The sequence below is a fragment of the Chinchilla lanigera genome, unplaced genomic scaffold (genome assembly GCF_000276665.1).
Source record: "Chinchilla lanigera isolate Chin_1 unplaced genomic scaffold, ChiLan1.0 scaffold00018, whole genome shotgun sequence".
NCBI lineage: Eukaryota > Metazoa > Chordata > Mammalia > Rodentia > Chinchillidae > Chinchilla > Chinchilla lanigera.
The window spans coordinates 5,678,750-5,704,474 of NW_004955419.1; the positions used below are offsets into that span (position 1 = coordinate 5,678,750).

The window sequence follows — 25,725 nt, forward strand, 5'->3', positions numbered from 1 at the left end:
TTTTGAAAAAGAGAATTTTATTAGCTTCATGACAGCTGCCACAAGTCAAGCCCTGGATGGGGACAGAGCTCTGGCAGCTTCCAACTAATGGCAAGGAAAAGCCCTGCTGTTCTCTCTGTGGCCTTCGACCAGGGTCTAAGTGAACACCCAAGAACACCCCACTTCCTTACCCCTCAGGGCAGGAACAGATTCAGGCAATGCATTCTTGTTGGCAGTTAGGATCTTCTGCCCCCTAGCTATCTCCTTGGACAGGAAAAGGAATTGAATCAGCATTCTAGACTCTCAGCTCAGGACTAACCTGGCCTACCAGCCTCTGTAGTGGATCATCAGCCATAAACACAGCATTCCAAACCACCAATCAGTCAACATTCTGGAGAGCCACCCAGATTCTAGAATACAAAATAAGAGCCCCTTAACTTTTTAGGAGAGCTTACCAGGAACTGTATATTCTAGAATGTCTACATTTCAAACCAACCAGAACTCTGATATTATAGTTTGTTAACCAGGAATCACTGGTTCTGGAAAGCCCAGGGAGAACCAACTACTCCTACCATTCTGAAGGGTTAACAAGCAATTCAGCATTCTAGAGTGACCAAAGAAACTCCTCAATATTCCAGATAAGAGATGAGACCCAAAGTTCTAAATGTCAACCCTAACACTCACAATGCCAAACCAGAAAACCAGTGCTTAAGACCATCAGTCCTGGCCTTAGCATTCTGGAATCACCAGCACAAAGCTCTACCCTCCAGAATGCCACTTCACTGCCCTCTCAGAGTTCTGTGGATGGTCGCTCCACAGCAGACCCATCGTCCTGGCTGGAGCTGGGCACACGGAAAGAAACATAGGGACAGGTCTTGGTGTTGAGACAGACCAGCTTCTTCAGGGTGGCCGTGTTGACAATGTTGAAGCCCATCTCACCACCAAATGTGCTTGGCTTCCAGTACTCTGGAGAACAGATGGGATTCCCTAGGAGTCCCTTGAGGGAAAAGGGAGCCCCAATCTCGATCATACTCTCCCCAAAGATGGAGTTCGGTAGGCATTTTTCAAGAAGCAACCCTGGGTAAAACTCTAAGGCATCGATGTCTCCATATAACTCCTCCAGCTCAGCTGCCATCTCCTTGTCCCCTACAAAAGGGAGAAGCTAGAGTCAGAACATTATTATAATTAAGGTAAATCTGGGGAGGGAATCTTCTGTGCCTGCTTTTATTTGTGGAGATAATAGAGACTCCAGAAGAGTAATCTGGGCAACTGAGCAAATGTCTTAAAATTTGGTCTCATTGGTGCTGGAGAATTGGTTAGGAAGAGAAGCACAGACTGGCCCTTATTCTAGTCTGAGTCTAAGGAAGAAAGATTACAGGGGCCTAAAACTGTCACCAAACAGCTCATCCCATGTCTCTGGGCACTAAATCTCTGGTCATTCCAACAGGAAGGATGTTGCCTAGCTTGCTTCCTTCACAGGTGAACTTCAGGGTCTTCTCTTGGTCCAAATCCTTTTATTACACTAACAATCAAGGATATAATATAATGTGTCCAAGTTCAGACAGACATCAGTGAGAGGCTTCTTTTGGCCCTGCTGGACCATTTGTCTTGGGGAGTAAGTAGTGACAAAGATTACTGTTCCAGGATCACAGGGAACTTGCCACTGATTCCAGGCTTAAGCTTGCAGACAGTGACCAACGGGGGACAGACATGGAGGTTCCGTACCTGTTTCCTCAAACTCTTCCTCCCTAGAACACTGTAGAGGTTCCATGTCACACCTGCTTCAGCAGGTCCTGATTATCTGTGACAAGTGTTCCCAACCTGGCTGACCAACACCTGGGGACCTGGAGGATAGTGTGTGTATGTGTGTGTGTGTGTGTGTGTGTGTGTGTGTGTGGTGTATACAGATTCTTGAATACCACGGAGATCTACTGAATCAGAATCTCTGGGAGAGGCATTTGAGATTTGGGAGATTTTTCTGTTTTGTTTTGGGGGGTTTTGTTTTGTTTTGACCCAAGAGATTGAAACTAGGGCCTTGTACATGCTAACCACATGCTCCACCTTCAGTACACCCCCAGCTAGATTTGATATTTTAATTAGCTTTCAAATTATACTGCTGGCTCATAAATGGGTATTTAAAAACTACTCTATAGGCTAAAATGCAAAATCTTTACAGAGAACCCAAGATTGCACACAGTGTGGTGCGAACCTTCCTCACTAGCCAGCACCACCCCCAAACACAAGCCCCTTGCCCCAGCCACGTCTATGGCTGTTCTCCCAAGTGGACACCTACTTTCTAACCTCTGTGCCTGTCTACTTTTGTTCCTTCTATTCTCCAGCTGGAACATTCCTATTTATCCCTCAAACCTAGCTGAAAAGTTCCTCTTCTCTCGGAGCGGGGCTATCTGCCACACTCACTACTCCTTATAATTCACACAGTCGCAGTGCTGGCCACCTGTATTCTCCTGTTCTGTTTGCTTTATGTCTCTCTCACTCTCCTTCGAGGCCCTCAAGGACAGGGACAGGAATGAGCCGCTCACCCGTGAGCTCCTGGAAAGAAGTGTAGGGCTTCATGCCAAATCTCTTGCGGTACTCATTGAACGGCTGCAGCCGCATCTCTCGACCCTCCTTGATGACCTCCACAGCCACATGCAGAACATGGTGGTCTATATTCCTACCCCCACCGATCTGCCAAGAGATAAGCACAACTGTTGATCTGGGAGCCAGAAGAGATTATGCTGGAGACTAGGCGAGGTCCTGTAAAGAACATCAAGTCATGAGTCTTTTCTGCCTGGAGAGAGAGAATGGTGCAGCCCAGAAGCCATGATCCGGGTACCTGGCCCTAGGCCTTGCCAAATCATGGTCTCTCCAGGACCCCCAGGGAGTCTCAGCTTCCACAGTACTGGAGTATATAGTCGGCCAGGAGGATCTATGTAGTGACTCAAAAGCTACACCATTCCCCAGCCCTTTGAGTCACACCAACAGGTGGTATAATCCCTTGTGAAGGGAGGAAGAATAAGGCTCAAAGCCCAAGTAAGCTGGTAAGATGAAGGCCCCAGAAAACACTTCTGATTCATACCAGTGAAGGAGCATTGGTCTAAAGAAAGCTCTATTCCTCAGGTCGTATTAATAGTTCAATGGAAGTAAAATAGGTAGGGATAAATAAAAGCATAGTGAAATAAAATCATGCAATTTGGAAAGTTGAAACAAAGCAAGCAGAGTCTGTATCCATCCCAGATCAAGTGTTTACAAGCCATAGTGCTGCTGTGTGTTGAACTGTGTTCCCCCCACCCCCAAGGTCTTAACCAGAAGCACCTGTGACTACGATCTTATTTGGAAACACAGCAGGCCCTCCATATTGGTGGTTTTGCCTGCACAGTTTCTGCTACCCATAGTCCACTGTCATCCAAAAGCATCAAATGGAAAATTCCAGAAATATACAATTCATTAGTTTCAAACTGCATGATGTTCCGAGTATCCTGATAAAATCTAGTGCAGCTGCACTCTTTCCTTCCAAGGGTATGAATCATCTCTTTGTCCAGCATACCTATACCATACAAGCTACCTGCTGATCAGCCACTTAAGGTGGCAGCAGCTGACTTGGCTATCAGACTGACTGTCATGATATCACAGACCTCATGTCCAAGTAACCTTCATGAAGTAAACTAACCCTACATCATATGCCTGCGTCCTGCATCTCCCTTCATCTCTCTACATAGGCACTGGGTCCTCTCACGTCATCCCAAAGACGCATACAGTAAAATAATATATTCTGAGAGGAGAGAGACAAACAGATTGGGGAGGGGGGCGGGGCTACATCAACATATTTTGTAATGGGATATTACAGAACATTGTTATAAATATTCAATTAGTTGTTACTACAGATCTGTTATTGCAACTAATTCATAAATTAGACTCTTACTGTAGGTATACGTGTATAGGGAAAAATAGTTTATGTAGGGTTCAGTACTATCTGCAGTTTTGGACGTCCACTTGTAGGCCTTGGAACGTATGCCCATGGATACAGTGGGGTTACTGCAGAGTCTTCATGGATGGAACTGAATTACATGAAGTCATACTCGATTCAGTGGGCCCTGATCCAGTAAAAGTGTCCTTCTAAGATGAGAATGGAGACACAGGAGAACACCATGTGATGACGGAAGCAGAGGAACAAGCTGAGGAACACCAAGGACTGTCAGCAACCACAAAAACCAAGAGAAAGACATTGAACAGATTCTTCCCCAGGGGCTGGGGATTTAGCTCAGCAGCACAGTGCCTGCCTGGCAAGTGCAAGGTCATGAGTTCAATTCCTGGTACCGGAAAAAAATAAAAATAAAAACAAAAAACAGATTCTTCCCCAGAACATGGCCCTGTTGATACCTTAATTTAAACTTCCAGCCTCCAGAACTGTGACAGAATAAATTCCTACTTTTTGTTTTGGTTTGGTTTGGTTTGGTTTGGTTTAGTTTTGGGTTTTCTGTGTTGGGGATTGAACCCAGGACCTTCAAACTGAGCTATATCCCTAGCCATGTTTAATGTGTGTGGTGTTTTTTTGTTTTTTGTTTTTGCAATTAAGCCTTGCTAAATCACAAAGTGGCCCGGCTGGCGTGGAATATGTGGTCCTCTTGCCTCAGTCTCCCAGAGTGTTGGGGATACATGGGTGCCATCATTCTCAACTGAAGTTTCGGTTGTTTTAAGCCAGTGAGTTTGTGGTAGTTTGTTATGGTAACCAGAGAAAACAACTACAGGCACACTGGGCAGTTAGTTGAGCTAAGTTTGCGTTTCCTCATATGTAAAAATGAGACAAATTAGGGGCATTCACCTGATAGGGTTCTGGTAAAATAAATGAGATAAAGGGTGCGAAGCAGTTATCGCACTGTTGGTCACGGGGTGACCCCCACCCATGATGATATCAGGGAGAGTCCTGTTTTATCACTTCTCATGTTCTTTGTAATATCCTGAGAGTCAGCACACTTCTGCTTTTGCCTTGCGCCGTGTTCACCGCTCGGCCCTTCCCCCATTCATCCGGGTCATTTCTTTAACATGCTCTGGAAACCGTAGGAGCCCCTCACAAAGGCCATTGTCTCTGTTCACATCTGTGCCTCCCAGGAACAGAGGCCACAAAGCAGCCGGCCTGCACTGGTGGCCACATATGCTAACTCTAGTCAAATTACCAGACGGAGACCTCCCTCTGCACGGTGTCACAAGCTTAGGACAGGGCTTAGGGACGAGGACTGGAGGGACGCCAAGGGATGAAGACAAGCGTGAGAGAGTCAAAGAGCTAAGACAAAGAAGACGGGAACCTCCAAATGTGGAGAAGGAAAATTTTAGAGGAAGGTGGTTAGAATTCCAGGAAAAGAGGATGTTTTCGTTTGCCTGGGGTGTCACAGCAAAGTCCTACAATCTGGTTCAAACGACAGAAAATTATGTCTTCCGTGTTGGAGGTGCCCACGGAGTTGTTTTTTTCTGAGGCCCCTCTTTGGATTGTTACATCCCTGTGTGTTCATATAATCTTTCCTCTGTGGGTGTCTATGTCTTAATCTCCCCTCCTGATGAAGACAGCAGTCATGCTGAATTAGGGCTCTCATTTCCATACTTAATTTTAATTGCCTTTTTAAAACATCTTTTCTGAATGCAATCATATTCGGAGGTTCTGGGGATTAGGATTTCAACTTGTGAATTTTGCAGAAGACAGAATTCAACCCACTTACAGAGACTCTGACTTAATAAGTAATTGCTATCTGCCTATTACCGTGCCTCCTGCTGTCCTCTCTATCTGGAGCACAGCCATCCTCTGCCCCATCCTTCCCATTTCTGCTCCGTTTCTGTCATTTCCTTTCCCATAACCCTGATCTCTGGGCCACAAGCCCCTCTGAGTTCCAGAGCACTGTGGCCTTTCTGTATTGTGGTTCTTAACATGTTCGTATAATTCTTCTCCCTCTCGAGGTACAATCACCAAAGGGACAAGGACCCAAGAACCACATCAGCCTTGTTCATCACTATATCCCCGACAGCTGAAGAAATGCCTGGGATTTTCCAATGAACAAGAGAATTCACAAGGAACAATTACAAATGCCCAGTAAAAATGTCATTTCCCCACTTTACAGAAGAGGAGACAGAGATTTGGTCCAGTTCTGCTGGATCTCAGAGCCCACACACTCTCACCCTTCCTGCTCTGGGACTTACCCGGCCAGCGCTCTGGCGAGAGAAGGCATCCACCAGAGCCTCGACTCCGTAGTCCACTAGCATGGAGGCGTTGAACAAGAACTGCTCGTAGCTGTACTCCTGGGAGCCCACCTTAAAGGAGTCAGGCATGAGTGGGTGCCAGTGATAGAGGTGGTTGAACTCTATGGCGATGCGGTTGCGATACTGGAACTGGGCTCGGAACAGCAGCTCAGGGTCAAACTTGAGCTGCAGGAAGTAGCCACTCAGCTGCTGCACGTACTCCTCAATGACGATCTTGATGGTCTCTCCTGCAAGGGGGAGGATGGGAAGTAGGATCAGCAGAGCACAGTGACTGACTGAGACACCCAACCTAGAAAGCAGGCTGGCACGTGAAAAGGGCTTCCTTTTTATCTCCTTATTGTGGTGGTTGTTCATTTTATCTCACCACTTCCACTTCGTTTCTTTGAAACAGGATGTGAAAATGGAACTTCCTGGCTCAGGTTTGTCTGGGATCCCAAGACAAGGGCACGGCTACTCCCATACTCCAAAGGGAGCTCTAGCCTCAGCTAAGCAGGACATGGAGAGGAGGGGTGTGAGAATTCATTCTATGACTGCAGGTGACCACCCTCCACTGCCCATTAGGAGAGTTTGGAGATACCCGGAAAGATGGGAAAGCGGGAGACTGACTTAGCAAAGGCTGTCACCATGCTGGTACCCTCAGTGTCAGAGGAGGTTTCAAAGAGACCATGCTCACAGCTGCTATAACAGCTAAAGAGGGATCATGAGAACCGGTGCGCTTAATCGTAAACATATTTAAATTATATCTATTTTATAGGTTCATGTATCAGAATTCTGATGGATAGAATTCTCTTCTGCACCCTCAAGAACCAGCTACAATGCAAACAGCTGGGGAAGAAGCAAACCGAACATCCCATAACAAAATGAAAATTGGCCAATAAGGTATTAAGAAACTGGCTTTTAGTTCATTGACCTGGAGCCACAGAATTTGGAATTAGCTGACCCAGGTCCAAATCTCAGCTTCACCAATTGTAGCCACCTCACCTTAGGCCAGGTTTCTTAATCTCTCTGAACCTCCCTTCTCTTATCCAGAAGATGTGCACTGTATTCACACCAGTGAAAGAATATTTCTTGGGTGGTGTGAAGTAGACAATGGATCCATCTAAATTTGTGGCCCCAGGGCTGGGCATAATAAGTAGTGTTGACACACTGGGTGGAAGGAGGTGTACTAGAGTGTAAGAGCTGAATTCCCTCCCCTATACTTCAGAAGAGACCAGAGTGAGGCTTGCAATCCCCGTCCAATCAGGAAAGAGGGCCCCTCATAAAGGGATGCAGCAGCATAAACTCTGGCAGCAGCCAGACCTAATTCAAGTTTCCCGCTGCTGAGCGGCCTTGGAATTCACTTAACCTCTCTGAATCTTGATTTTCACAAAGGTAGTGTCGCATTTGATTCACAAGATTAGCCAGGCGTGGTGCTGCATGTCTCTAATCCCAGCACTCTGGGAAGCTAAAACGTGAAGATCAAGTTTGGCCTGGGCAATGTAGCAACTTAGCAAGACTTTGTCTCAAACTAAGAATTAAAAAAATAAAGCCTGGGGATGTAGCTTAATACAAAAGCCCGGGGTTCAATATCCAGTACTGGGGGAAAAAAAGCTGTTAGGAAGCATTAGATGGGCCATGCCCGAGGAATCTTGCCTTTGATCACCAGCCAGGGTGCTAGACAGCCTTCATTTATACACTTTCCCTCTCTGGCCCAGGTCCCTGCATATGTTTGGGACTTCAAAACCAGCCCCTCTACCCTCTTCAAGATATTCCTATCCCCGATGCCTGCCTCTTCCAGGTGCCAGCGAATTAAGCACTATAATTGGGACCAGCCATGCCCAGTGGTGCCCAGAAGTGGGAAGAGGAAGTTGTTAGTGACTCAGAGAGAACTTGGTCTGGATGGGGATGCTAGGGTCCAAGCTTCTAGGCAGGAAACCATCTGACATTTTAGGTTGTAGACGCCCCCGTAGGGCACACAAAAATATCCTATCCCTGAGTCACCTAGAAGCTACCAAACTCCAGAAAGGCAAAGACACACAGAACAGGAAATAAGAAGGCTCCTGGAGACTGGGCAAGCTGGGTTTGACCCTGTGTGTACTGGGGACGTCAAGTGTGCATCTGGATGCGGTAGGAGAGGAAACCGAGACTTGGGATGGCTGATCAGATGTGCTGCGAGTCACCCAGCTATGAATCAGCCATCATAGTCGCTACTTTTCTGAAGGTCCACTATGTGCTAGGTGCCTTGCCATTCGTTATCTCTGTGAATGCTTACAAACATCATTCTACCCAAAGTACTGATTTGGAAATTGAGGCTCATAGAAATGGAGGAAGGAGCCTTCTCAAGATCTCATAGCTGGAAAGCAGATGAACAGGGCTGGTGTAGAGCTCTCACCTATGAGGATGAGGCGGGTGGTCTGGAAGAGCTGTTCGTCTTCCCAGGTGGGATGCTCCGCCTTCAGCAGGTCGCACACACGGTTGTGCTCACGCAGCCAGAGTGTGGCGTAGAGCATGAGCCCCGGCAGCAGCCCAAACACCTCTTGGCCCACAGCCATCCGTTTTTGGAGTGGGACACCCCGTGGATAGTGCATCAACACGGGCGCCTCTTCTAATGATGGCGGATACACCTCCCCGTCCAGCACCTGTGGGATGGGACCACCTGGCAAGCTGGGCACTGCCTACCTGCATCTGCCTCCAGCTGACTCTCCTCACTCCTACCTCAGTTGCCTGTCCTTGACCACACTCCTGGTTCTGCTTCCTGAATCTTTCCTCAAATCTGTCCGCCGTTGACCATCTCTGTTACCGTCACCTTGTTCAACCACACCCCCATCCTCCTCCCTTATTCCCACCCCTAAGTGGGCTCCCTGCATCCATCCTTGCCCCAAACAGTCCGTTCTCTATCCTGGAGCTAGCACAATCTTTAAGACTCAAACCTAGTATCAGACACTAGCTTGAAACCCTTCCAAGTCCTCACTCTGCTCTTGGAAGAAATCACAAATCCTTAACACAGCCTCCTGTAGGCATCTCCATGCTCATCCGAATCATTCTTATCCTCAATCACTAGGCTCAGCAAACAATCCCATTCTTACATTCCCTCCTTATCGCCCAAGCTGCTTCCTCCCTCCATGCCTTTAGACATGCTACATCTCCCTCCTGGAAACCCCTCACCCTGTCTTAGCCTCCTTAATATCTCCTCATTTTTCATGCAAATTTCTGTTTATTTATAACTGTGTAAGGAAGTCTTCCTAATGGACACTCCAATGGTACCCCAGCCTCTTCTTAAGTGCCACGAGTTACAGTGCAGTTGTATATATTCATTAAATGTACTCTGCCACACTACCATATGTCAAGTACAGTTCTTAACCCTAAAGAGTCAGCAGAGGACTTGACTTTGGTTTTTGTTTGTTTAGATTTGCACAATCCAATACGGTAGCCACTAACCACATGTGACTACTGAGTATTAGAAATGTGGCTCTTGTGAATGAGCTGAATTTGATTTATTTAGCTTCTACTTGATTTAGATTTAAATTTTAAAACCGATACTTCAGCTGCTGAAAAACCTTTAAGTATGTTAGGAACAACTTGGGTACAGGAATCTATTTATTCAACTTGAAACTTTATGAAATCAAAACACAGATCTGATAACTCCAAAGAAAATTTAGCACCCAAATTGAAATGTTCTGTGAATATAAATGCATATTTGATTCTGAAGATTCAGTGTGGAAAAAAAGTGAGATCTTTCATAATGTTTGTATTGACTACATGTTAAAATGATAATATTCTGGGCACCTGCATCAGGTAAAATATATTGTTAAAATCCATTACGTTTATTTCTCTCTGCTTTTTTAACGTGACCATTACAAAATCTTAATGACACATGTGGCTCACCTTACGTTTCTTTTGGACAGGGCTGATTTACACAAAAAGGCCCTATGGAACGCCTAGCCTTTAGCCCAGCATTTATGTTTGTGACCCCTGAGGTCGTTGAGGGCAGGATTCATAACTATGATGGTCATTGTTCATTCACTTGCTCAAGGCAGATCATGGTGCCCAGTTATTATTGTGAAATAAAGTGAATAAACGTAGGCAGCAAATTTCCATTTCCTTTTGAGCTCCAAATCCCCCTCCCCGGGGGACACAGGAGGCCATGTCTACTTCTTATTTGGGTTTATTGCCTCTCTTGCAGGCACATATCTCCAGGCCCTCTGGCTGGCCCTTTCAGGACATGCTCCAGTCCCCTCCCAGAAATTTTTGCCAGGCAAACCATGGAAACCCCTTCCCACAGCCCACCCGCAAGCCCAGCGCTACCTGATACTTGAGCTTCCCATCCTTAAAGAGCCGCAGGTGATACTGACGTTCTAGATTATCTCCATAAATGTGGCCAAGGTCTACCTGAGGACAGAGAGGTGCACTCAAGGGATGACCTGAATGTGCCAAGTCAGGTCCGTAGCAGTGCCAAGTCCCTGCTTCGTCAGTACTTACCCCATGGCCCAAGGCCTTGGTGAAGCCTGGACCCATCTTGCCGGAAGTCTTAAAGAACTGGTGCGTGAAATGTTGTGCAAAGAAGGCAAACATGAGGTTTGTGCCTTGGGGATCAGGGATGAATTTCCTCCTGAGCAGGAAGCGCTGGCCCAGGAGCTGGGCATCTGGCAGCTGCTTCTTCCCTGGTTGGGTAGGTAGGAAAAAGCAATAGTTGCCTGGGTCCCGTCTGGACCTTCCTGCCCTGGGGACTGCTGGGCTAATCAGGCAAGTTAGCCCAGAAAGGAAGTCCAGAGTGTCCTCTGGACCTCCACAGGTAGCCCTGTATCCTCTCTATCAACAGACCTAGAACTATTTATCGGTGGAATGGCACAATATTTGCAATTTGCTTGAAAATAAATGTTAAAATGAAATAAGATTGGCAATTTGTGGGTAAATGTTAAAACTGAGAGATGGGTACATAGTTCATTATCTTTTCTTCTCAATTTTTGTGTATATTTGCAATTTTGCATAGTAAAAGTCAACCAAAATACTACAACAAATCTTGGACTCCCTGGCCCCGAGGAAAGGTAGGTTGTGTTTGCAAATGGCCATGTGCTACTTTTGTAAAAATGGACAAATCATTTCATCTCTCTGAGCCTCGATTTCTTCATGTGGTAAAATAGGCTAATGATGGTACTTATTTTACATAATGGATTTGAAGATTATATGAAATAATATAAGCATGACAGAGAACTGGTGAGGTCCAATCTGTTTAACCAAGAGGCATCAAACTTTTTCTTATAAAAAGCCCAGTAGGAAACGTTTCGGGCTTTACAGACCATACGGTTCTTGTCACATATTTCTAGGTTAAAGACAGTAAGTCATGACAGATGTCTATCATTATAATAATAAATATTTAGAGGCCTTCTGTAATTATGTCAATATCAGGTGAGTTGGCACCCAAGCCCTTAACAGAAAGGAACAATGAGAATGTGCTATGTTCTGATAAAGGGATTCCTTCACTTTAACTCATGGAGGCCCAGTGTTAAAGGTTCAAAGTCAAGGGAAACTCTTTGTATTGAGATGGCCAACTGCATTTCTCTGGCAGGAGGCAATATCAAACGCCCTAAAAGGCACTCATAAAGATTAAAATAAGAAGGAACAGTGTATAGTGCATAGTTTGGAATCACCACTCATTGATATCAGGCAAGAATTGATTCCAGCAGCGTTGGTGAGCCTCAGCTGTCCTGGTGGAACTGGTCATGCTCTGAGAATAGCAGCTAACCATCTCAGTGCAAACCATCAGAATAGTTCCCTGGAGACCCAAGCAAGGACAGCAATCTATACAGTATATGCAAGCTTCAAAACCTGCAAAAGGACAACTGCAGGACTGCGAAGGGCTGGTATGCAACAGCAATAGTATGTGTCAAAAGCCAAAGCTACAGCAGTGGCAGATTGATGAGCCTCTCTTGTCCCCTGCTGTCCTTGAAGCTGAACTCATAGCTCTGAACTGAGTAACCCCCAGGTTTCCGGAAAGTTAGAGGTGGAGTGGGAAGGAGGACTCAGGAGGAAGATCTCTGCCAATGAGTCCAAGTGGGTCTTGGGCAACTGAAGAAAATCCTCTTTGTGCCCTACTGTGATGAAGCATGGGCAACTGTTTACATTACTAAAGAACCAAACACAAAGTCAGCACCTAATACACAGCACATTGTTCCTTCCTTTCTATATTTCAACCTGGAAGTCACTTCCACCCCAGCAGAACCCCCTCACCAGCAGAAAGGTTTAGGGAGAAGGATACCCTAAAAATATGAAAATATTAGTTTGTCTCTACTCCTGACTTTCTGGGTGACCTCAGGTGAGCCCTTTTCTGCCCTTTTCTATCCATATCCCTGGTTCTGGTCATGTCAGCTGTCTTGGCCTTGGTTCACCCGTCTGTGAAGTAGCTCCCTAAATGCTCTCCTACCTGCTTTTTCCCAAAAAGAGATCTGAGCACCTACTGTGACCCAACTCCTCCCCTGACGCCCTTACCTTTGGTGCCCATGGGCTTGGGGCAGTCTTTGGGTATGGAGGGCAGAATTCGAGTGTAATAGCTGACATTAGAAAAAGATTCCCAGCTGATGTAGTCGTGTGCTAAATTGTAGGTGGGGGGGCTGGGGATGAGGTTGGACCGCACTGTAGAGAGCAAAAATGATGGTGACAAGGACGTCCCCACCCCAGTGACACCCCCTTCCCTCACCCACCCTCTTGTTTCATCTGGTGTCTCAAAGGCTCTCCATCCAGTGCCTTTCTCTGACACCAAGAATCCAAGAACAGGCTGGACTTCTTGTTCCCCAGTCTAGAGGAGCCCTGTTGCACACCCACCTGTGAGTACCAGGCGCATGAGCATGTCTCGGATGAAGGTAGCATTGACAAACTCCCAAAACCAGCGTCCGTGTGTGAGCAGGAAGTGAAAGAAAGCAGGGCTGGGCCGCAAGGAATTCCGGAGCCAGGTCCAGAGCTCAGCTGCAGGGGCAGGGGGAGCTGCTCAGTTGGGCCCTCCTGGCAGGGTCCAAGCAGCCAGGGCAGAAGCAGGGACTGAGGATGCAGGACAAGGAGGAACAGGGAGGCACCTGAGGCAAGCGTAAGGATGGAGCCTTGGAAGTGGTGGCATATGACAGAGCCAGACCAGAAGTGAGGATGAGCCAGGGAGTGTGGTGAATTCCCACAGAGCCCAGAACGAAGGAGTGTGGGTGGCCCAGGAGCAAGTGCTCATGGGGAGCCAGATAGAGACAGGGTCAGGGCCCTGAGGGAGCAGGGAACCATGGCCAGACACAAAGGCCAGAAGTGGGGTCTGGGAGGAGGCTCCAGGGTAATGGGAGGGCCCAGAGAGAAGGGGTGCTAGAACCCCGGCTCACGGACGGTGCAGTTGGGGCCGGAGTAGCCCGTGCGGGTGCAGTCACACTGGTAGTGGTCAAGGCCGAAGCGGACACAGATACCCTGGTGCTGACATGGAAAGTAGCAACAGGGGTTCACTGTGGATGAGAAACAGGCATCAGAGACCATGGGAGGGGCCTCCCGACCGACCCAGCCCTGAGCGGGGGGAAAGGGCCAGAGGCGGAGGCTCAGGCACAGCTCTGCTTAAATCACCAGGTGACCCGCCTCTGGACTTGAGTCCCCCAAAAGCTGCCCTGTGCCCGTTCCCGAGGCATGAACATAAAGCTTCCACCCTGCTATTACTAAGCCCTGCTCTGGACCACTCTCTAGCCCACACTGGGCCCCTAGAAAGACCCCCTCCCTTCCCTGCTGTCACCAAATGGGGACAAGGGAAACGTCTAGACCCCACGCTGTAACACTGAGGCTAGGAAGCAGCTGTTAAGATACTGCAGCCACAGGCTGCTGGAGCGTTCACTTCCTGCCTACTCGGAGCCTACCAGCAAGGGGATGGTTTGCAGGGTTCGGGAAAGGGACAAAGATGGGGATAAGGTTTCTCCCAGACCAGTCCCCAAGTTCTGAGCACCTGGAAGGAAAAATGAGTTCTACCACCACCTCTCCATTTTTCATAGGACAAAAGAAGAATAGGCATCAAAATGCCCACTTTGCAGGTGGGAAAACTGAGGCCAGAAAAAAAGGGAAAGCCAGATAGATCACCCGAAAATCATCACACCAGATCAACAGGCATCCTTCACTTTCCCACCACCCCAACAGGCTCCACAACCAAGAAAAGAAGTTTTCCAGAACCCTGGGTCCCGAGCAAGGGTTGCAGAGAGAGAGGAATTCCAAGACCTGGGCTGCCTTGGCTCCTATTCCTGACAGACCCAGACTCAGCCCAAGTTGAGGTGGAATCTAGGCTCCAGGATCCTGAGGAAGGTCGTGAACCAAAGGCACAGGAGAGACTGGGCTGGAAAATCTCCTGAGACAGTAACTGCAGTCTTGCACCCTCTGCCTCTCTGAGAAACCCCGCAGCGAAGTCCTTCCCTGCCTCTAACCCGGATCCTGCCGACCACCCTTGGTCAATCTGCACTGCATTAGGGATTCTTCAGCAGCAAAGTTAGACTCTCCAGGCTCATTCAGTCTGCCTCCCACCCCACGCCAGGAAGAGCGCACCTCCCTGCTCAGCAAGGGAAACTGAGGCTCAGGGTGAGGTAGAGATTTGGCCACAGAACACAGGCAGAACACAGAACACAGAACAGAGTCAGGCAGACCCAGGACTCCTGGCTCCCAGCGGGAGGCTTCCACTACAAATGCCAGAATCCCTCCGGTAAACACGCTTCCTTCTCTGGGCTCAGGGCCAACTCTCTGTGTAACTAGGGGTCAAGCGGGTAGTGAAAGGCGGGAGCCGCCTGGGGCCAAGTGTCAGTCATCTCAGTGTGCTGGGTCAGAGGTCCTGACCCTGGGGAAGACCTGTTCCCTCCGGCCTCAGTATCCGCACTCCACAGCAGGGGGCCTGGACCCATGCAGCTGTGTCCTCTTGCTCCCCACCCCCACCCCAGAGAAAGCCTCCACCCACACACAGAAAAAATGTGTGCACAATCATGCAAATCATTTTTGTTTAAGCCCTGATGACGCGCCCACAGCCTGACAATGACATCCATGTGGCCCCAGCAAGGGTGAAGTGGGGAGGGGCCAGGAAAGAAGGCTAGAGAGAAAAGCTTTATCAGGCTGCTGCAGCCAGACCTGGCAGGCAGGACCCAGGAAAGGGGCCTGGCAGGACCCCAGCCTCCCGCACCCATAGCCACAGGCCCAAGAAGGCCAACAGGCTCAGCACGCAGCCCCTGCCTGCTGGCTCAGGGGCTGTCCCTCCGCCTGCTGGGACTTTCCCCATGGACCACTTGGGATCATCCATGCAATTCACCTACCAGGAGCCCCTCATGGTCCCCACCACTCAACTCCCAAGTCCAGTTCCGGGCCCTCCACTTCTGTCCCTCAGCAAGCCCAGAGCTGAGGCTCAGGCCTCCTCGGGCTCCAGTTCTCCATCAGGGCCTCAGGGGTCCCTGAAGCAAGACCCCATCGACCAAGGGCTTCTCCATCCTTCCCAGGCTTTGCTGCTCCCTTATAGGCCTCCTTCCCACCTAGCTGACCCTGCCCTCCAGGACACCTCCAAGTCCCCATTCTGACCCTGCCACACCCCCCTCCTCCTGGCCTATCTGCACTGCAAGCTTCCAAGAAAAGGGCACACACCTCTCTCAGCATCCTCCTGCCCACACAGTCTGGGCTCGGCCCAGATCCAAGGGAGACCCAGACAGGCAGAGAGTCCCTGTGGTGGCCAGAGCTTAGCACATGTCTGTGGAATTACCAGAATGACGGGGGAAGACTGACCACTCCCCTCTTGGCTTCATCTTCACAGGCCTCCTCCAAGGCCTCCTGCATGCTCCCTGGGTCCACTCCAGCTGACAGAGGAGTGGTGGGCCGGAGGCCGCGGCGGCTGTCCCCGCCACACCCACCCAGTGAAGAAGGCCCTGTCCCTGGAGTCTCCGCCAGCTCCCCCCGCCACCACCACCGCCCTCCTCTTTCCATAAACACCAGCTGCCCCAGGGCAGGAAAAGTCCTCCTTGGCAAAGACAACAGCTGCCACCAGAGCCCCAGAGGGTCAGGTGGGTGGAGACTGGATGCTGCTTGACCACGGCTGGACTGTCACGGTCAGCCTGGGGAAGCCAGAGCTGGAACCGAGCAAGACCATGGCCTCACAGTCCCCACTACCTGTTTATCCTGCCAGCTCTCCCAAGCACAAGTGGGCGCCCGAGCCTCCCACTGCACAGTGTGACCCCAAAGCCAGAGAAGGCAGTAACCTTGCCCAAGCTGTAGAACTAAAACTAAATTATCCCTTTCTCTTCCTCCTGCTCAGGCTTGGATTTGGGGGAAAGGTGGGAAAGGGGAATGACTTTGATCCACAAACCAGGAATGGCCACTGGTGAGGTAGGTTCACAGTGACTAAAAATGCTGAATGAATGAAATCCGGACCCCTGAGATCACCATCTGCTGCCACAATCAGATCCCAGGAACTGTTCATACAAGAAGCTCTTCCGCCAGTCTAACTTGAAGCCTGCATGCTTTATGGCAGCCCAGCTCTGTGCTCAGTGGAGGACCCCCGAATTGAGACCATGTGTCATTCTTGACGGTACAATGGACCATCGAGAAAGCAAAGAGGGGATCTAACTCATCTCGAGTGTCCCACACCTGGCATAGGCCAGGTACCAAGTAGGTATGCAAGAAAGATGAATCAGACAGTGGTTGCCATTACTGACCGTCTGCCTTCGTGCAAGTCCCTTCTACCCTCAGGGCCTTTCCTGTACAGGGATATCTCTCTGAGGGATGGAGCAGGTAGCTCCACGGAGGACTCCCACCTACCTTCATGTCCCCCTTCTCTCCATTCTAGATGGACCCAACCTGTCCCTCTCCATTGCTGGCATCAGTGTGACGCCTCTGTCTCTTAGCAGAGACCTCCACAGCTTGCTCTCACCCCGTGCTTGAGGCCCCAAGGCAGGGATGATCCGCCCACCCACGCCGTCCTTGAGACACCAGATCTGAAGGCAAAGCAGCTCATCCACGTTCCTGCAGATGACACCCATCCAGGACCGCCTGGCTCCAGAAACTTTCCAAGAATTTGGGCAAGGCAATGTCCTCCAGCCCAAGGTTGAGGCTTGGGGCCCCGGGCCGAGCGTGACCAGGGGACAGGCACATCCGGGGAACACCAAGTGCTCCAGGATGCGGAGGCGGCAGGCAGCAAGAGGGGAGGCTGCACCCAAATCTCCTAAGAATAATATTTACAGAAGTTCCAGGGCCTGGCAGCCAAAGGGAAAAAAGGCCCCGAGCAGCACTAGGCCTCGACCCCAGCCCTTACACTAGCTGCCACCAGCTCCAGCCGGGCGCCAGCATACCAGGCCCTCCCAGCAGCAGCCAGCAGCTGGAGGAGCCCAGCTGCAGAGGAAGCCCCCTCCCGGCCCACAGATCCAGCTGGTGCTGGAGATAAGAGGTGGCAGGCAGCAGGCAGAGGGAAGCCTTAGCACAGGCTGGGCTCTCACGCTACGTGCCAGGGTTAGCTGGCCTCAGGCTCCTCTGCCTGGCATGCAGCTCGGGTAGCCACACTGTGCCCTCTCCCTACCTGGGAAGAGCATGCCAGGCCAAATCCAGGGGCTGGAGAGGGTGAATTTGAGCATCCCAAGTCTGGCACAGGTTTGCCCCCAGCTGGACTCCAGCTCCTCCCCCACGAGGGGCAGAAGCAACCTTCCCTGCCCACCTGCCTCTCAGGTGAGACTACAGCCTGTCTCTGCATCTTCTGGTCTCCTTGGAGTCTCCCTGAGAGCAAAGCACAGGCTTTGGCTTCCTTGGGCCTCAGTTTACCGGCAGGCCGTCTGTGTCTGCACCCTCCTTGTCTTGTCATCCAGTCTCTCCACGATCCTTGCAGGAGTCTCCGGACTCATTTGCGGAGTGAGGACTCGCCCCCATGGGTCCTCCTGCTCCCACCCTCCACGGCCCTCAGCCCAAGCGCACCACCCACGCTGTACTCGACAGCTCTGTCTGCTGCTCCTACTCTCCTGACTGCTTCTCCCTGCTCAGACCTTTGCACCTCAGGTCAGACCGCTGCTTCCTACCCGAAAGACCCTGGGCGCCCTGCCTCACTGTAAAGCCTCAGTTTCCCCACTTGCCACCTCCTACACGGCCCAGCTCGAATGTTACCCCCTCCAAATGCAGGCTCCCTCAATTCCTCACACTGACGGGCAGCTGCTCCTCCCTTGGGCTCCGCACATGCCCATGCTTCCCTCAGCGCTGGCTCTGACTCCCTGGAATGACAGTCTGTGGGTACTTTTGCCTCCTTCGTCAGACTGCAAGCTCCTCCTGGCTCTGTCCGCAGGCTCCAGCCAAAGACTGGTGCAAAGCAAGCCCTCAGGAATGTAAAAAGCAATTCTGTTTAAACACTGATGATATAAGGGCAAGAAAAGAGGCAAAGAAAAAAATGGCCCAGAACAAAACTCACACGGCCGCTCTGAGTTCATGCCCTATCCCTACCTAGGCAGAGGGCACCAAGCCAAATCCAAGGCTGGACGGGATGAACCTGAGTGCCACGGGGCCCTTGGATCAGCCAGCCCTCCACGCGGGCCTCTCTCTCCTCCCCCTCAAGAGAGGCATGAGCCACAAAGGAAGACATGCAGGCCAGATTCTGGGTACCTGGGGCCCTGGTGAGGTTAGATGGCCCTCCAAGGAAATGTTAGGCTCATCTCAGGACTGACAAGACAGGTCACCGAGGAGGCCTGGTCAGCTACAACTGTGCTACCAGCCCACTGAGGGGGTCTCAGACAGGCAGGCTCACCCACTCTGGGCCTCAATGATCTCTTCTGTAGAATGGGTCTAACACATCTCCTCAGCAAGGCTGTTGAGAGCACCAAAGAAGTAGACACCCACAACCAACCTTTGTAAACCGCAGTGAGCAGGCCACACGGGTCTCCCTTCTCCCTTTCCCACACATCAGGCTTTCGCTGAACCCAGTCCTCTTCCTGGAGCACCCTCCATCCTTGCCTTTTTCTTCCCCAAATGCCGCTCATTGAAACCCGCTCCTCCACAAAAGCGGGTCTGATCCACAGCCCATGTAGGCGCCTGTCCTTGCTCTCTCCCTAAAGCTTTGCATCAGAAAGCTTACACCCCCTCTAGCCTCTCCTATCCTCTCTTGGCCCCATTTTAGAGATGAGAAATGGGGACTCAGGGATGGGTGATACGGCTAGGTTAGTGGAAGGAGCAATGTCCAGGCTGCATACACCCACACACACACACACACGCATGCAGGGAGGAGGAGGAGGAGGAGAAGGAAGAGGAGGAAGACCAGGAAGAGGGAGAGGAGTGAATTTCTTCCTCCAACCTGGTACATGCTACGGGTAGGGTGGGGTACGCTGCACAGGACCTGACTTCCCTCCTCAGTCCCCAGCCCATGAACCCCAAAGGGGCTCAGGCCCATCGCCTGTAGAGAGGAGGGACAGTTTCTGTGGGAAGACTTTGCAAAGAGCCTAGAATCAGACAAACCTGGGTTCTAATCCCGAGCCCACCAGGTACTGCGTCAGTGGGGGGGGATCTGCCCCTACTGAGCTTCAGTTTCCTCATTGGCTCCGTGGAGATCTCACAAGTGAATATTCCGCCCCAGAAAAAGCAGCCCTGCTCCGTCGCTGCATCTCTACCTCCCATCTCTCTAGAATGTCTGGCGAACCCGGAATCTTCATGCGGGAGACTTTCCCACTAGGGCTGGGAATCAGGATGGATCCCCAGAAAGTGAAGAGGGAACTCTGCCCAGCCGGCTTTCCCCTGGGCGCCTGCCGCTTCCTGTGCAAGGTCCCCACAGGAAACTGCGGGGCTCTCGGGGGCGGAGGCTGCCTGGAAGGCTGGGGGCCCACAGCAGGTAAAGAGGCAGACAGGAGCTGTCCCCGCTCCCCCGCCGGCGCAAGAACCCAGTCTGCAGTTTGCCCCAAGGCGTTCGGTAGCCCCCTGGGCACCGCCGCATTCTGGGGGTCTTCAGGGAGCCCGCCCGCTCCCAGACACCGCGAGCAGAAGAAGCTGGGCCCACTGGAGAGATGCTAGCGAGCCCCGCAAGTCTCAAGGACCCAGGCTCCGCGTGGGCACGGAAGGGGGCGCCTACCCCGTGCGGGCGCCCTGGGCTCTGCGGGCAGGACCGCGGGCGGCGGCAGCAGGAGCAGGAGCAGCGGGAACCGGAGCGAGAGACTCTTCCCTGCGGAGGAGAGAGAAACGCGGGGCTGAGCTCGGCGTTCAAGGCTCCAGCCAAAAGCATGCGGATTCCCGGGCGCGCGGGGGGCGCCGAGGTCGGACTCACGGCTCATGGCGCCGGGCGAAGCGGCTGACCGGTGCGGGACGCAGACTCCGGCTCCCGGCTTCGGCTCTAACACTGCCCGGGCTCGGCCCGCCCCCACCCCAACCCATCCCACGGCTCCACCCCCGCCCCTCCCTCCAGCTGTCACCTCGGCTGCCACCCGCTTACTTCCTCTGCTCCCGCCCCAGCGGAGACTCTTGTATTACTTCTATGGTTTCTACTTAGGCTGCTTGCACCTGAGACCCTTAAGGTACCTGACCTTTTAAAGCCTGGCGGTGCCAAAAGTGTGTCCACTTAGCAACTAGGAAACTGAGGCTCAGCGAGGATGTGCAAAACTGAGGACACCCAAGGCTGGGGTCAGAACTGAGCCGGAAGGGTACTCCCAGCCACTCAGAGAAGAAAGGGGTCAGGGACAGAGCAGTCCAGCCCGGCCTGCGGGGGGACTGACCACGCTCAGATCCAACAGGGAGAACCTTCCACCATCCTCCTCACCCACCCTCCATCCCCGCTACAGCTGGTCTCTGCCAGAAATGAAGAGCAAGGATTCCCAGCCAGGAGACATGAGTTCAAATCCAGACTTCAAAGCCTGCTGTCACCCTGGACAAGGTACCTAGCCCTTCTGGTCCTCAATATTCTCATCCATAAAATGGGCAAAATAACAAAACCCACCCTGAGTGGGGTGTAAAATTCAGTGCAGCAATATGCACAAATCTCTGGTGTTCAGTTAGCAGGAGACATTTTTCTTCAAGATCCCCTAACATGGATTCCAGGGCTGGCCAGGTAATACGCTCCAGCTGGACGACATCCACCTGCTGGCTGCAGAGCACCACTGCCTGGCTCCTCTTTTTCAGAACTGGGGAACGTGAGCCTACGAGGGGCACGGGACAGCCCCAAGAGTACACAGTCTCCTGGTTCCCCCATCCAGAGGTTCTCTCCCTCATCCCCACACCCCCACACCGAGAAGGTCGAGCAGAGGAGCCCAAGATTGTAATGCCAGGTCCCTGGCCTCCCTGGGTGTGGAGCAGGAGCCGTGCCAGGTGGGAGAGGTGAGACCTGCCGGCGAGCCCCTCCCCTCCCCACTGGAGCTGTTCCCAGGCTCCACTGGGACAAAAGCCAGCTCTCCTAGGAAGATGAGCAAACCAGGGCAGGACCAGGGAGGGACTGGGGCCCTGGGGGCACTGGGACCAGCCTCAGCCTTCCCCATCGCCCCAATCCAGGAGCCCTGCAACTACCCAGACAGGGCAACGAGACATGAGCCAGCAAAAGGTTGGGGTGAAGGTGCAGATTCAGGGTTTCTCTGGTGAGGCAGAACGAAGAGAGCGGGAAGGAGGTTCCATCCTCTGTTCCCAGGTCCCCCCTCCCTTTGGGCCCTGGGCCCAACAAACAACCACACCTGCATCTCCTGGCAGCACCTATGCCCGTGCCCTCACCTGTACCCAAAACAACAAACATGTGCAACCCTGGCATTGAGGGGAAAGAGTCTGGGAATCAGAACAGGGTTCGAGTCTCACTTGTCCTGCGCTGTGACTTTAACCAAGCCAGCAGGCCTCTTGAACAATCTTGAACAAGGATGATCAGACTCCATGGCGGCCTGGAGCGAGTGGACCTTCACCACGGCTATGTGAGCCACTGCAGATCCCAAAGATGGATCTAACAAAGAATGAACGTAAGGACAAAACAGAGACCAAGACAGCAGACAGGGTTCCAGCGCCATCCTCCAGGACAGGGCCGGTCCCAGAGGGAGAAGCGGGGAAGGAGGGAGACAGAGATGTGGCGGCCAGGGTGCAGGGCTCGCTGCCTCCTTGGCGCTGAAGCTGGGGAAAGAGAGGTGCTGAAAACATGTCAGGTCCCTGCTCCGACACTGGAGGGAACATGTGGGGTGGGGGTGGGGAGCCAGCTGGGCCCGTGGGGTTGGGATTTGGCCCATCTCTGCGGAGAGCTCCTGCACGAAGCTGGATATGCAAGAGAGGTCCCGGCTAGCCCCTGCCCTAGCCCTGGGAGAAGGGCCATACGGGGTCACCACGCTCGGCCCCTCTGTGCCAAAGCCAGTAGTAGCCTGAGATTCAGATAGGGAAACAGCACACGCTTTCTCTTATAGGAGAAATCTGAAAATAATAACAATAAATGAATGAATAAGACAGATGAGAGATGATGGGAAATTAGAAGATAGAATTTTAGAGATGGAGGAGAGGGTAGAAGGAGAGAGGAGAAAGGAAGAAGTGGGTCACAGGGTTGAAGATAATCAAAGCATGTTACGTGCATGTACCGCTATACAAAATGATCTCACTTTTCTGTATAGCTCATGCGCAGCAATAAAAAATAAACGGAAAGCCAGTCGCCTGGATGTGTAGGTGAACTTCCACACGCCCATCCGGGATCCCCTGGAAGCCTCCTCTGACCTGCCTCCCCGCTTTTTCTCCTGCAGGCAGCGCCTGCGCCTCCCCGGGTCACAGCAGGGCTGGATCCCGTTGTCCCACTCTCCTCTTTATTGGGCTGCGGATGTCTTAGTCACTTTAGTATCCCTAAGGCCAAGCACAGGACTTGGCAAATGGAAACATCAGTGATGTTGGTTTTGCTTGGATAAAGAAATGAGTAAGTGCCTATGAGGATAACTGACCACAGGAAGAAACAGAACTTCTATGAGTGAGAGAGGGTCCGGAACAGCCTCACTGAGGTGACTCCCAACCCATCCATTTGCTGTGACGAGCCCCAAATGTGAAGGTGTCTGCCTCAGCTTCCCAAGCTTCCCCAGCTGGGCCCCTTGGCTAGCTAGCACTCCTGATACTCCAAGTTCAGCTCCACCCTAGGTCCTGAGCTCCTCCCAGCCATGCAGCGAGGACTCCCTTCCACGCCCCTGGGGAGGAGGGAGGAGGTCGTTTCTCCCCTGCCCCTACTCACTTGCCTTCCTCTCCACCCTAGCCAGGACCCAGACCTGACGGGCTCTGGAAAGGTCTCACCTCTGCGGGGCCCCACCTGCTCTTTGGGAACCCAGAGCTGACTCACCTGAGTCACTCACCGGCTCAACCCCACCCATCCCCACCTCTGCAAGCAGGTCCATGGCCAGACAAGAAAGTTTTGGAATGGGCCCAACAATTCTGCAAGTCCCAGCCGCAAATCCTCGTCCCCAGCTCTTAATGTGGCCTGCAGCAGCCGACTGCCCTTTGGGGACCTCAGTTTCCGCACCTGTGAAGCAAAGTTAATAATCCCACCTTCGCAAGCATTACTGAGGCGGTCTGCGTGAGAATCCTCAGCCTTCCCGGGAGTTCCATGTTAGCTCTTCACCGTCCCTCATTTCCATTCCTGACCTGAGCAGTAAAGTCGCGTGGAAAGTTCTCTTCCCACTCCTCCTCGCTTTCCCAGTGCCAGCTGGCACTGAGCCATGCAAGCAGTAACAATAATGGCTAATATTTCTTGAGTATCTACTATGCCCCCGGCAGTATTGTGTTTTGCATTCACTCGTATATTTCACTTTCTCAACAGCTGTGTGAAGTCAATATTGTCACCTCCATCTACAGAAAGAAAAAAACAAAAACTGAGGCCCACAGCTGAAGTGGTTTGCTCAAGAATGGACTAAGGCCAGGACATACCTGTAATCTGAGCATCCTCAGGGGAGGCTGAGGCAGGAGGACAGCCAGTTTGAGCCCAGCTTTGGCAACTTGGTGACTCAGTGAGACCTTGACTGAAAATAAGATAAAAGAGGCTGGGGATGGATCTCAGTGCAAATGTCCTAGCTTCATCCCCCAGTACCAAGCGGAGGGGGTGGGTGGATTATACTAAGAGAAAAGAGAAATCCCTGTTAGGGCAGTCCAATTAAGTGACAGAGTCCAGCTGAGATGCTAAGAACTGAGTAACAAAATGTTTTTACTTCTCTTTCTTATTAGGGTCCTCACAATAGCTTCAGAAGAAGCTATCATGATCTCCATTCTGCAGAAGGGGGTTCAAAGATTATCCTAGATGATGGAGGCAGATGGGGGGAGGGGGATGTTTCAGCCCCTGCTGGGATACTTTCTAAGTGGGGGCGGGATGCAAAGTGCTTTCAGGGCATCAGGGCCTTTACAGTTACAAACAACCCATGAGAAGGTTTTCTTTTGGTCCTTATTTCTGTAAACAGGAAAGCTAACTGGCTTGTTAAAGGCCACAGGCTATAGTTGGTGGTGCTGGGATTTGAGTCCTACTCTGTTTGATTTCGACATTACAGACGTAACTCCTTGCTACACCCTGTCGCTGGCTCTCTTGGATCTCCAACCCTGAATCTTTAAAACAAACATCCGAATCCTGGAGGGGATGGGCCAAAAACCGAAAAGATAAACATGCTGGAATTTGGTAAGTGGAGAGTCCCCAGGCTCATTTGGGGAGTTTCCACTGTGGGTCCCCTGTCCCACAGACCTCACCGCTGGGTACCTGGAGCCATCTGATTGGCACAGTACGCCCGAGTGTCATGCAACTGGCATCCTCCCCACCCTCCCATCAGTGTAATCTGCAGAGCATCAGACAATCAGTTCCCGGGATCGGGGGCCCAGCGGCCTGTGACCAGGGAGCCAAGGAAAAGAGCAACTGCCTGGGAGAGGGGCAATGTTTACCTATAAATCATCAGTCCCTCCCTCTCCTCAGCCTCCTCCTCCTCCTTTTCTTCCATAGTTGAAAAAAGAGGAAGTGCCCTCCTTTAACATATAACACACCTTCCTCACTCTGCTTAGAAACTTCACTAGCTCCCACTGTCCCTAACCTTCACCTGGATTTCAAGCCCCTGTCATTTGCTATTCTTGTAACAGAACCCCCCGAAATCATTGTGTGACTGTCAAGAAGTTATGCGCCTTCTTGGGCCTCAGTTTCCCCCCTTGTTAAATCAGCCTGTTGATGTGCTGAAGGGGAGGAGCAGGGATTGGAGGGGCAGGCTGACTTGGCAGGGTGGGGAGAGGTTGGCTTCAATACTCTAGCAGTGTGACTCTAAACAGGTCATTTGTCATCACTGAGCCTTGGCTTCCTCATTGAAAATGAGGACGATAACAGTGTCTGTTTCCTGGGACTTAGCTCCATTCCTAGCCCTCGGGAGGCACTTGGGAAATGAGCATTACTGGTGGAACAATTATGATTGATGATTATGTAGTTAATGCAGTTCTGTCAGTAGGGTCCTAAATGGGGTAGGGTTGTAGAAAGAATTTAAGGGAGAATGGCTGCAGGTAGGTGCTAGCTCAGCGTCTTGGGGGAACGCAAGTGGTTCCAAGTAACAAAAACACAGAACGTGGAAGTTTAAACCAAAGAAAGGAGGGGGATTCTGA

General features: G+C 51.4%; 1 protein-coding gene across 2 annotated transcripts; it reads right to left on the bottom strand.

The window, feature by feature from the left end:
• Ptgs1 (prostaglandin-endoperoxide synthase 1 (prostaglandin G/H synthase and cyclooxygenase)) lies at nt 1-20,556 on the bottom strand. Of its 2 annotated transcripts, XM_005382532.1 has the most exons (11): nt 20,450-20,556; nt 20,258-20,347; nt 13,557-13,673; nt 13,024-13,164; nt 12,691-12,834; nt 10,684-10,865; nt 10,510-10,593; nt 8,597-8,843; nt 6,166-6,452; nt 2,520-2,667; nt 1-1,125 (listed from the first exon to the last, which is right to left on the bottom strand). In XM_005382532.1, the coding sequence occupies exons 1-11, from the start codon at nt 20,454-20,456 to the stop codon at nt 770-772; spliced, it is 1,803 nt and encodes a 600-aa protein (XP_005382589.1). In that variant the 5' UTR covers nt 20,457-20,556; the 3' UTR covers nt 1-769. The 2 variants fall into 2 exon arrangements, with proteins under 2 accessions (XP_005382589.1, XP_013368748.1); XM_013513294.1 differs by lacking the exon at nt 12,691-12,834.
• Nucleotides 20,557-25,725: the final 5,169 nt, after the last annotated feature.